Genomic DNA, 12,907 nt, shown 5'->3' with positions numbered 1-12,907 from the left:
TGCAAATTCTTTTCGTTTATGTTATTTTTGCAACAAGAGAAAATGAAATCTTTTCATGCTTTTCAAATTCAGTATTTCAACATTAGCACACAAAAAATGCAAAATAAAAAACAAAAAGAACTGCAAATTCTATTTTTGCATAGGATGCGAAATTTTATTGAGCGACAGAATACAACAAAAAGCAGACTAAATTTGTCGCTATTATACTGGCAACAGGGACAGCTGGCGCTCTACGTTTCGCATTATAAAGGTAATTGGGCTTAGTAGCTTAAAGTGGGCCATGGGCTCGCTAAAAAAGGCCCACAACAACAGTCCAAAACGATCCAACAGTACGACTCCCCTCCCCCCCCCACCCCGCCGGAATTGACAGAAGCAAGAAAAGCGCATGCTGTCCACCCCGTAGCGTACAGCACCAACCGCTCCTTCAAAAACTCAAAAAGGGTTTTGGGTTTTTCATTGGAAAAACATTTCTCCAGATTAAGAGGGCAAAAAAATGGTGAATCCGAGGTGCTATTTGGACATAAGCATTGGTGGAGAGCTTGAAGGAAGAATGGTGATTGAGCTTTACAAAGACATTGTCCCTAAAACCGCTGAAAATTTCAGGGCTCTCTGTACTGGAGAGAAGGGCATTGGCCCTCACACTGGTGTCCCTCTCCATTTTAAGGTTCTCATTCTGTTTATCCATTTTCCTACACGTATAAAGTTTCTGCAAGCTAATAATGCATATTGTTACGCATTTGCATTTCTTATTTTTCCTTATCACGCAAATAATTGAGTATTAGAATGAAACGGGCCTAATGGAGGATGCATACCGTCAATGCCAACTAGTGGAGTAATTATAGGAGTAATGGTTGTTTTTATTGTGTGAGTTTCAGCATTTTGGCTGTTCTCTTTGTTCCCATTCTTTCAGTTCCCTATTTGTGTTTTTTATGTTATTTATGTTGTTGGTAAGTACGCGGCATGTAATTATATTGTGCGAGTTGACATTGGGTTGACTTTAATACTGTATTATTTTACTTAAAAATAGCAGTATGCGGCACTCCGGTTTCGGGGGAGGAGGTATAGTATTAGTTATGTGTTACCCAGTAGCTTTGGCTCAGACTTTGTATATGTTTTAAAAAATCCACTAAATAAATACAACTAATAGATATTGAACCCTTTAAATCAGATGTGCTGTGGTCGAATTTCATACTCGAAACCCTAAAGTTCAAATCTTGGATTCGCTGCTGTTTGTTTTTTGAATGAATCGTGTCTTAAACTCTCATCTTCTCGTGCAAGTAGGGCTCGGAGCTTTTTGTTTTGTTCTTTTGTTTCTCAGCGTATACAGTTCTACATTTCTACAAGGGAGGAATAGTGTGTGTGAATTTACTAGTTAGCCTTGGAAAAAAAATAAAGGAGAATGGGGCTCATCATTCCAATAGACTTATTGGAGGGTCCCATTGGCGTGCATCCAGTAGAAATTGAACCTACGAATTTGCCAATTATGAGTTGGGCGCTTTAACCATTCAGCCATGGATGCTTAGCGGGGATCCTCGTACATGGTGAATAACCAAATTTCAATTGAAATGAAATCTTTAGGATAAATCAATGCAATTTAGGAGGAATCAATGAGAGGACATTAAGTCAAATCCTGGATTTTCGAATTGAGAGAGATATTGACATCAAGCAACTTCATGGATTGTTAATCAAGATGCTCAAGTACCCACCAATAATAAATATATGAAAAGGAGGAAAGTAAGTCTGGTTGCACCTATGTGAAACAGGCCTCACCTTTACTGGTGAATGGATCGTCGTCCGTCAGTTCATGGCAAATTTTCAAATGCCAATGATGATATAATTGCAGGGAATCAGGCTTCAATGTGAGAATAACACTTAACAGTTCCAATGTCACAGAAAGAAATTTGGGTGAACTTTCTGGAATTATGTGAACTTCTGATGCCACTGTCTAGGTTACTTAATGTTTTATCCTATTTAAATTGTTTTTCTGGTGACTCCTATAATTTGGTTCTCTACATGTGATTTTCCATTTTAACCTTTCTGTCTAGCTTTTTCTTTTCCAGTTTTTTATTGTTGTTTGCTTCTTATGCAGGGTTCTTTCTTTCATCTTGTCATTAGAGGTTTTATGTTACAAGGTGGGGATATATCTGCTGGAGATGGCACTGGTGGGGAATCAATTTATGGCTTGACATTTGAAGATGAAAATTTTAAACTCAAACATGAAAGAAAAGGGATGCTTTCTATGGCAAATTCTGGTCCAAATACAAATGGCTCTCAATTTTTCATCACCTCTTCTCAAGCACATCATCTAGATGGAAAGCATGTTGTGTTTGGAAGAGTAATTAGGGGTATGGGGATGATTCGTGCAATTGAGTATGTTAAAACAAATGAAAATAATTTTCCTGACCTTCCTGTGGTAGTAGAGGATTGTGGAGAAGTTCCAGAGGGAGCTGATGATGGCACAACTAACTTCTTTAAAGATGGTGACACTTACCCTGATTGGCCAATAGATCTTGACGTAAAACCAGATGAAGTTGCTTGGTGGATAACTGCTGTTGACTGTATCAAAGCCTTTGGCAATGAACATTACAAGGTACTCCTAGTTTAACTGATGTTTCTTGTTTGTTTCAAGTATACATTGTGTTGTTGTATAAGTTCACACAGATATGTTTTCAAAACTAGCTATGATTGATAGCTTGTTCTTAGCAAGTAATAAGATCTATTGCAAAAAAAACTATATAAATAAAATGAGAGAGGAGGGAGAGAGATAGAGAAAGCTCAATGTGACTCCATTTCTTCTCTACTTTTGTGTAATTTTTTTCCAAGGGCTAATCTAAACCTGGATTTTGATGCTCATTTTTTCTATTTCAAAATGAGATTGTCACCTTACATTTTTTTCATTGACAGAAGGAAGATTATAAGATGGCTATCAGAAAGTACAGGAAGGCTGTCCGTTATACCGACTTATGCTGGGATAAGGAAGACATTGATGAAGGTGAACTGTCTAATTGCAGCTATAAATGACTGTCTGATTTGCTTTGCTTCAAATCGTTTTGAGCTTCTCATAATTAGGCCATCTGTCTGAGGGGATTATTTGCTTCATTATGCAGCAAAAAGCGAGTATTTGAGGAAGACAAAGTCCCAGATACTTGCAAATAGTTCTGTAAGTTCTTAATTATCTTGCAACTATGTGGTGTTACATACTGATTTTCTTATCTTTAGAAGCTTGTAGGCCTTAGTAGGACTTTCAGTTACTAGTATAAGAACTTGTCAACCTGAGGATGTTACCTTCCCAAAGTCAGCTTTGTTAGTACTTAATATTACTTCCCTATAGATATATATAAGAAAGATTCTGTTTTAGTCTACATATTTTGGCCATCAATGTCTATATGCATGAAGAACACTAAAATATTTCCATTAGTTGGTTAGATATCTTTGAAATCCCTTGAACATCTTCATTGTTGATTTTAAATACTATGGTCTTCTAACTTCTTTGATTCCACTTACTGTTGATATTCAGACTGATTGAATATAAATATTCAGACTTTGATCTTGATTTTGGACTATGTAGCTTATACTTTTGTCTTGCTCAGCCTATTCATTTTCACATTCTTGTTAGGCATGTAAGCTGAAGTTAGGAGACCTAGCTGGAGCATTGTTGGACGCTGATGTTGCAATTTATGATGGAGGAGACAATGTCAAAGCTTTTTACCGCCAAGGCCAGGTTGGAGTGTGAATTTATAAAATATAGTCGAAGTGGCTAGATTTCCTGAAGGAAAGAAAGCTTGACTTGATTTGTTAAAGGAAAGGCACGACAGCAATATTATGATAAAAGCCACCTCTTAACATCATTCTCCACAGTGTTCTTAGAAGTCTGAATGTGGTGAACAACTTACGATGTACTTCTATAGGGCTGAACGAAATTCTTTTTCTTTTGCATTGGTTGGTCAACCAACCTTCTATTTCTTCTGAGTTGGAAATGAATTTCTTCTTTCATGATGAAGGTGATTAGGCTTCACTGGGAAACGAGCTTTGCACCATAAGTCCCTTTTTCAAGCTTGTCTCGTATTTTGTTAGTTCCTTTTGGTGTTGGAATTTCACTTTGCTCCATATGTTTAACGCGGTTTAGAGATATCAGAGCATAATTAGTACATTCGCTTCTCTGAACTGCCAAACACAAGTACTTTTCCAGGCAACTTCATGTTGTACATCCTCATCTAGTCCATCGGAACAAAACTTAGGCTTATCGTCAAACTTTAATTTAACACCAAGTTTGGCATAAAATCAATCTGACACTAATCCTCATTTTTGTTCTCAAACATCCTTGTTTACTTCTATATTCAGGAGAAACATTAGATCATAGGAAAATATTCTTCTACTGCTTTCCTTTCTTGATGGTGTATGATTACTGATTCAGTTCTACCTTAATGTCGTCATACTTTACTGCATTGGGTATTATACATATCCAAAACTTTGAAGCATCATTTGCTTTATTTCAGGCATATATGGCAATGAATGCTGTAGATGCAGCAGCTGAAAGTTTTACGAAGGCCCTGCAGTTAGAGCCAAACAATGGTTAGTGACGTTCAATCTCATTTTTGACATTTTAAGGGGAAAAACTCTGGCTTTGAAGTATAAAGAATATAATTTGGCTACTGTGATTAATGTGTGTGTTGTCATTCCTTTTTACTTTCTTCTGTATTATTTCTTGTCTGCTTGTGCATCTGTATAATCTAAGTTGTATTAGATGATTCTCTAGGCGCCAAACAAGGTTGCAGTGTTTAGCTGTGAATTTCAGGTTCAGCAAGTTGGATATCCAAACTTGCATATAAGTCCCTTACATTCCACAAAGGAACTTTCGGAGTTGAAAAGTGTCTTCAGTATGTTTTGCCTAAACTGATTATATAAAAGCCTTCAAGATATTGGTAGAATTTTCACATTAAACTCTGTTTGGCTGGTTTATTTTGTACGATGAAGGAAATAAATATATTTCACCTCTGACTATCCGGTCTTGGTATATATCCTTGAGTATCAGTCCGGAGAAAGTATCATCCTTATTTCTTATTTTTACTTTCAGGGGGGATAAAGAAGGAGCTGGCTGCTGCAAAGAAGAAGGTTAGTCATTATCAGATCAAAATATTTAATGCAACATCTTCACTTTCTTTTGCAATTTCAAGTATGTGAACACAATACACATTTTCTAATTTGTTAACAATTATAACAGATTGCTCATAAACTAGACCAGGAGAAGAAGGGTTATGCTAAAATGTTTCAGTAAAATTTCCAGTGGTATGCTGAATTCTTTCCTCAAACCTCAACCTGCAAATATTTTTAAATCATTACCAAAATTAATGCTTTGAGATATCAAATGCAGGCTGCTAATACTTGTTAGTTAAATCTTTTGGCACAGAGCATCATAGACATATAGTGGTGCAGGTTGCCAACTTACCAGCCTCAATCAGCTAGAATCAGGTATTTGGCTCTGATGTGCTCGCCCGCTAGCAATTAGCAAATTTGTTTTACCATTACTACTGTTGGTGCTCCCACTTCGTCGCTTTCCCTCTATTTTAGTCTATCACATTCATCATATTAGGGACAGAAATTTTTAGTTCTTAAATTATACTCCCTTTGGTTCAATTTATGTGTTGCACTTTCCATTTTAGTCCGTTTCGAAAAGAATGTCACTTTCTATACTTAGTAACTCTTTAATTCCAACATCTTACGTAACATGTATAAGACCAGAAGATTCAAAGGGCATTTTGGTATATTAAACATATTAAGACCATAAAATTCATAAGTGTCCTTTACTTTCTTAAACTTTATGCCTTGTCAAACTAAACAATAACAACAACAACGACCCAGTAAAATCCCACTAGTGGGTCGGGGGAGGGTAGTTAGTACGCAGACCTTACCCCTACCCCGAAAGAGTATAGAGGTTGTTTCCGAAAGACCCTCGGCTTAAGAAGACAAAAAGAGACAATATTAGTACCACCACAGAAATTATAGAAAAAATAACAACATGAAAACCAGAAGATAGATGCAAAGCAAAAGCGATAGCCAGTAAATAAACCCGGCACTAAAGACATATAAAATGAAATAGAGGGAATAATAGAAACTTTGGTACATCCATCTTTTGTATATCCTTTAATCCCATTGATCTTTGTTTTCTAAATTTTGAGTTCTTGCAGGGTTTTCTCATGGAGTACAAATCTAACTGTGGTAAATCAAAGCTTGAGCTGATTTCTGACTTGACATTTAATGCTGATAGTGGGAATTTTTATTTTGAATACAAAAATATAGCACTGATTATACCTCAGCGTGTTTTGTACAGAAAGGAAAGTCAATTTAATGCAAGAAAAAAAGCATCTTTCCATTTCAATACAGAAATATGGATGTTTGGACGTCCCCAACTTAGTTACCTGGGGCTTCAGCAAAAGCCCTTTTATCTCAGCTTACTTCTTGAATATTTTTAACCTCTTTATGTGCAATATATCTAGCACAGTCTGTTTCCTAGATAAATCTTTCTCATGGTTATTTTTGGAACATTACTCTTACTTGGGTTCATTCTATTATTTGTAAATCTCTGTTACTACATCTTTATTACGCTTGTTTTCTTAATATCTTGCCGTTGCTACTACTTTCTCTTCATCTTTCCTTGAGCTGGGGGTCTATCCGAAACAGCCTATCTACCCTCAAAGTAGGGTTAAGATCTGCGCGTACACTACCCTCCCCAGACTCCACTTGTTGGATTTTACCGTTTGTTGTTGTTGTTGTACTCTTATCTGGGTTCACTTTATGCCTTCCTGTGGAATTACTAGGAGCTGCATTCAATTATGCATGAAATACATTCCTCCTTAAGGTTATGTAACAATTGGCACCTCATTGAGAAAAGGCTGGACTTGATTTATAGAGTTTGAGAAGAAGCTGGACTAGATTGAGCATATTTTGACGGGGTATTATCACTTTTTGCACGCGCCAAAAACTATTTACATCTGGTAGCCGAAAAAGTATATAAAATTTGTATACAAAATATATATATATATATATAAATTTTATATATTTTTTCGGCTATTATTTTTACAGAGGCTATATAGTGTCATTTTCCCTATTTTGACACCTCACGATGTGGGCTGAAATATTAGTTTTGCAGCAAGGAGGTATAGTCTTTACGCAACAATTGATAGGAGCTTATGAAGAAAAATAGAACAATTAAATAAATTTTATTTTATTTCCCTATTTGAAGGTTAATTTATTTTGATATTACAACATGGCCTACTATGTAGGCACTTAACAATTGGAGGTAAAGAATTTTTTTGTATAATCAGTCTTTTACTCGTTTTACGAATTGTATGACAGATCCTAGAGTCAGGACAAATATGCACTTTCTAGTTGTTTATTCTGAGTTTCCTTTCTTCTGAAAGCAATTGAGCAACATGGACTATAGCAGCTTCGTTGGTGCCCTCCACAACAACTGGTTCGTATCGGCCTGTTTCTAAGTTGACCCTTGACACTGGCTTCTTCAATAGATCATTACCAATTTGTACAAGTCTCTCCATGTTTTCTACGGTTGCAATATCCATAGATGCAGCCTCTCCAGTCAAATTGTCGTCCTGTACCGTTCAACAAAATGAATGTACGTTTCAGTAGAAACAAAAAAGTTAAGGTGAATTATTTTCGTCAGCTTAAACTTTAATGGGAAAAGTTACCAATACTTTTGCCGGTGAGGTAGATGTATTTGGTGGTAGAGGCGATCCAAAATTTAAATTTTATGGGTTCAACGTTTATGTGTTTACCATTGAATTCCTCACATTATTAGTATTATGATTTCAAATTTTAATATTTCCTTAAATCTTAGTGATATATATATATATATATATATATATATATATATATATATATATATATATATATTAAAATTTAATGAGTTTGGACACTATCGTGTGTGTATATATATATATATATATATCACTAAGATTTAAGGAAATATTAAAATTTGAAATCATAATACTATATATATAGTTCAATGGATATATATATATAGTATTAGTATTATTAGTATTATGATTTCAAATTTTAATATTTCCTTAAATCTTAGTGATATATATATATATATATATACACACACGATAGTGTCCAAAATAATGAATTCAGTTGAACCCATTGTTGATATACTAAATCTGTCTCTTTCAAGTGGCATGGTCGAAGTCCATGACAAAACTAACCTAGACACCACTATTATTGAAATATATAATAACCTCCTAACATGTGATCAGGAGGTCACGAGTTCGAGATGTGGAAACAGCCTCTTGCAAAAATGCAGGGTAAGACTGCATATAATAGACCCTTCTGGTCCAGCTCTTCCCGGACCTATTGCATAGCTAGAGCTTTTTTTAAAATATTTTATAATAAGAATAATTGTAATAATGATAATAACAATCAAGAAAGTGGATATACGTCCACGTACGGACAGTAGGAATAGACTTTTCTTTCGTGTAGAATTGTCAAATACTAAGAAAAGTCGAGTCATTGTTACCTGAATCCTGATGTAGTTCTTCTCACTGCCAAGGGTCTGAAACATGGTGGAAACGTGAATGTCTACCATATCAGCACTAGCATCAGCATAAACATCTATCAATGGGGTGGCACCATTGTTGTAGATCCAACCTAGCATTCCCCACCTAGAAGCTATTGTAGCATTGTACTTCTCTTCGTGCTTTCCTGTACCCGTGCCCAATGACAGAACCAGCATTTTCTTGCAGTCCATTTTTTCCATATCCTCGTATTGAAAGTTGCCCGTCATGATTTGTTTTGAAATGTGTGTTATTGCCATCAGAGTCTAGGAAAGAGTAAACAAGATGGATGTTATACTGATATTTCATAAATACGTAACATATAGGGGTGGCTCAAGAACATTGGAGGCCTAAAGCAATTTTTTTAGGCCTTAAACTTAAAAAAAAAAATATATATATATATAGAATAACCCGATTCATATGTCAAACTATAGTTGACATATGTGAATTCTTATAAATGATGAAAAAAACAATATACTACTATGAGGTAAAAATATAAAAATAATAAATTTTAGAACAATAATAGGAAGTTAGAATAATAAAATCTAATTCTACTCCATAACTTGATATCAGAATAAACTTTCACTCTTGTTGCTGTGCTTGAACGAATGAAAAAGAAGTAATTTTAATTTTTTTATTGTCTTTTGCATCCTTAAAAACTCATCCGCACTGAGAGTTTATACTTAACTATGTATTTAACGTTAAAAATATAATGAACAAACTAAAGTGATAATATATATCAGTCAACCATGATTAGGTGTTAAAAATTATATATGCAAGACAAAATTCTTATATTCATTGGCTTTGGTATAAACATCCGATGCAAATAAATTTTTATCATCTTGCATTCCTTATTATTTTTAGAGAATAGACAACTTAGTAAGAGGAAAAGAAAGAATATAAAATACAAGTTTTATTATGAGAAAGAAAAAAATAATATTAATATTAGTATGTAAATTTACTACTACTTGCCACAAATCATATTGGCTAAATAATACTTTTCCTTAGAAAATAATTATACACTCTTTTACCATAAATATTCAATGTATTTTGAAAAAACAATTATCATAGAATTAACCTATTATTAATTAAAAATGGGGTCCTAAATATTTGGGGGCCTAAAGCCATTGCTTCATTAGCTTTACCTAATGGCCGGTACCGGTATGCCCAGTATATTCCTACAAGTATGGTCTATGGAGGGCAATATGTACACAGTCCTTATCTCTACCTTGTGAAGATAGAGAGACTGTTTTCGAAAGATTCTCGGCTCAATAAAGCAGAATCACAGCACTAATAAGCTATTAGAAAGGCAACTCACTGGATTATTTGCAGCTACACCTCCATCGATAAGATCAAATGTACGTATTTTCCCTTCAGCATCCTTGGTCTCAAAATAGTGTACTGGGAAATAAGTGGGTGCAGCCGAGGTACTAAGACAGATGTCTGACAATTGAGCATTCTTAGATGTATTTGCTTTTGCCTATAAAATAAATTGAATAAATTATATAGGATATCCCTTCATTTTCATTAAGCAAAAAATATAATATTAAAAGAATATTGTTAGGTAAAGGGTATAAAAATTTACATCAGCGGTACTGAAGATAACTGGTTGAAGGCGTTTGATATCAAAAGTTGGTATGATTGTATTAGTCAACGTCTGCTTCATAGTAAGATTGCCTAATATTGAATTAATCATGGATCTCAAGTATTTGCCATCATACTTTGGGCCCCCAAACAAATTTGTGACCCTCCTCACGAAGCTATTACGCCTGAATTATAAACAAACACTTTCCTTCAGTATTATATTAAGCAAAAAAGAAAAAGAAAGAACTCATATTCATGACTCTTTTTAACCTGCTTTGAGGAAAAATTTGAGGGCCGTGTTCCATATAGAAGTTGGAAATGTCTTTTGCTTGATATAAGGGGCGGTTGTCTTTGTTAGGAGCAGTAAGCATAGTGGTTATTAATCCACCTGTGCTTGTTCCTGCAACCACATCAAAATAATCTGCAAGTCTTGCGTTTGGTCCATCCAATTCCTAGTTAGCACATACAGATAAAGTTCATGAGAAGGATATAAGAAAGATGACTTTTCTATGGCATTTTAATTTGTCTTTTTATTTTAAAGACTTGTCTTAAGTTGAAACTTCTTATTTTAACTTGTTAATTATAACTATTGAAATGTCCTAACATGTCACAAGTTTTAATTAAAGTGTACTTTTGGTTCTTTCTTCTTAGAAATTAGTGTACATTCAATAACATCTTATAAAATAAAACCGATAATAGAAGCAGGCTCAGTGTTGAAGAATTTAATCTATAACAAGGTGGAAGCGCCCAAGTTAGAAAATTTATGGTTGGGGCTTACTATGGGTGTGGCACTCGTCAGAGATAAATTCTCTCCTCAATGCCTTTGTTCAACAGTATGGATTCGGGTTATTAACACTCAAATCCATATCAAGGCTGGATGGTAAGTCCATAACAGTAAAATATATAGTAGATGATTGATAAGTACCTGAAGTTTGGATTCAAGGAAGGCAAGAACGGTGCCAGGAATAATGCCTCTAATTCCACCTCCATCAACGCTCAAAACTGTTACCATCTTTCCTTTGGCAGCAGCAAAAGCCATTGGAGGTTGTAAAACTAATAGTAACAAAGTCATTAATGATGCAGCTACAAGAGCCATTCTCCCCATGTTGAGTTAACTAATAAAAATTGTTTATTGTGAGGGAGAATGGTGTATATATATGTGTTAAAAGAAAGCAAACTTAGTGATTTCGTCTCTTTGTACGTGGGACGTATTTATAATCGCTCATTGCCTCTCTTGGCTGCTCAATATTTGCCACTGACTTTATCAAAGTCTCTTGTCCCGAATTTGAATGACTTTTTGGGGGAATTCACATAATGAGTCTTATAACGCTTATCTCTTCTTTGAACTTTTGGGAAATTTTCAAACGTGTAATTTCATCGCCGTTTATATATGTCGTTGTATTTACTTTTAATAATGCTTTCATATTATTCCGATGGGACAAGTGGGCACATGAATTTTGAAACTAATGCTTGGAACATATAAAACTGATTTGATAGGGAGAAATATTATACTTTTCTAGCCTATTTATTCCAAGAACTTATATTGTAAGAGTAATGACCCTATTAATTCATTTTTTAATTAGGCTACAATGTTTTTATTTTTATTTTTCAGCATGTTATGAAAACCTTGTGAGACAAATAGTTCACTTTATTTAATGAGAACTATTTTATCTTCTTGATCAATTTATTATATATGTTGTGATTTAATTAGTATTATATGTATTGTTCATAACGAATTATAGGTTGGTAAACGAGTCTCTTCTGGAAAGTTAGTTGGAATACACATATCCCACTTACTTCTTTTACTTTGCGAATCTTCAACGTATTTTAATACTATGCAATAAATTTCGATTAACTATTATATCCATCTTAAAATATAGAGCATGGTCGCCCATGAGAGTATTTAATATAAATTCAGTTTGACTCCTCTAACTTTCGTGGTCGTAGTACAACTGCCAAATGGTCTAATTTTTTTTATTCATTCCACGCGGCAAACAATAAGAAAGAGGTTTCAGAAAGTTCAAAACAAGTGCTAGCCTCCAAACTTGATTTTTACATCATCTAAAAAGATGATCTTAATTTGTGTGAAATGAAGGAATATTGCACTTGAAATATGGAAGGACCCAAGAATTTTCATTCACAAATCATACTAATAACTAATTGACCTTGCGCTTTGACTCCTAACAATTGGCAAATGACAATGCATAAACGTCACTGGCATGAACATAAAGCATTTCCCTTTTTCTTTGTCCAAGAAGAAAAAAGCTTTTCCCTTTTTCCTCTTTTACCTAACGTTATGCATATGGAATTTTATAGATATGGACCAACAAATATCAAGTTCTCTTTTGGATTTGGATAATTCGTACTCTTTATCTTTGTTCGACATATCCAAATGAACAAACGAAGCCATCGATCACTTGACATTATACATAATTCTTAGCTGATCTAACCAATGAGTTTAATTCTTTCGGGAAAAGTTGCCATGGGGTGGGAAGGGTAGTAGATGTTGTAACACGTCTACTGATCAGTAGTCCTGCTAGTAGTTGATCTACTAAAAAGGATGATGGTTGAACAATCAGATGTGTGCCATTTTCTATCTCCATAGTTTTTTCGCACTTAACGAGTCCATCAACAATACGATTTTGCTCCCTGTAACTGTGAAACCCTCTGCCTGCTGAAACCATCTTTGTCATATACTCTATGAAATATGATTTTTAACTAAGCCAGTTTAACCTCTGGGAGTTAAATCATGACAA

At 34.5% G+C, this 12,907-nt stretch overlaps 2 protein-coding genes across 3 annotated transcripts; one reads left to right on the top strand and one right to left on the bottom strand.

Moving 5' to 3' along the window:
• Positions 1–408: 408 nt before the first annotated feature.
• LOC104230750 (peptidyl-prolyl cis-trans isomerase CYP40-like) lies at positions 409–6,600 on the top strand. 2 transcript variants are annotated; one of them, XR_011405090.1, is made up of 10 exons: positions 409–664; positions 2,090–2,590; positions 2,905–2,992; positions 3,108–3,160; positions 3,617–3,721; positions 4,497–4,572; positions 5,075–5,112; positions 5,222–5,286; positions 5,408–5,469; positions 6,186–6,600. XR_011405090.1 is itself a non-coding variant. In XM_009783635.2 (9 exons), exons 1-8 carry the CDS (start codon positions 494–496, stop codon positions 5,273–5,275), a joined length of 1,086 nt encoding a protein of 361 aa, XP_009781937.1. In that variant the 5' UTR covers positions 409–493; the 3' UTR covers positions 5,276–5,286; positions 5,372–5,461. The 2 variants fall into 2 exon arrangements, 1 of the variants encoding a protein (XP_009781937.1); XM_009783635.2 differs by lacking the exon at positions 6,186–6,600 and having other exon boundaries at positions 5,372–5,461.
• Positions 6,601–7,200: 600 nt separating this feature from the next.
• On the bottom strand, positions 7,201–11,331 carry LOC104230773 (patatin-like protein 3). Its single transcript, XM_009783650.2, has 6 exons — positions 11,077–11,331; positions 10,422–10,603; positions 10,153–10,336; positions 9,886–10,047; positions 8,531–8,833; positions 7,201–7,607 (listed from the first exon to the last, which is right to left on the bottom strand). Exons 1-6 carry the CDS (start codon positions 11,254–11,256, stop codon positions 7,383–7,385), a joined length of 1,236 nt encoding a protein of 411 aa, XP_009781952.1. The 5' UTR covers positions 11,257–11,331; the 3' UTR covers positions 7,201–7,382.
• Positions 11,332–12,907: the final 1,576 nt, after the last annotated feature.

The sequence above is a fragment of the Nicotiana sylvestris genome, chromosome 2 (genome assembly GCF_000393655.2).
Source record: "Nicotiana sylvestris chromosome 2, ASM39365v2, whole genome shotgun sequence".
Lineage (NCBI taxonomy): Eukaryota > Viridiplantae > Streptophyta > Magnoliopsida > Solanales > Solanaceae > Nicotiana > Nicotiana sylvestris.
This window is presented reverse-complemented; position numbering and strand designations above follow the sequence as displayed.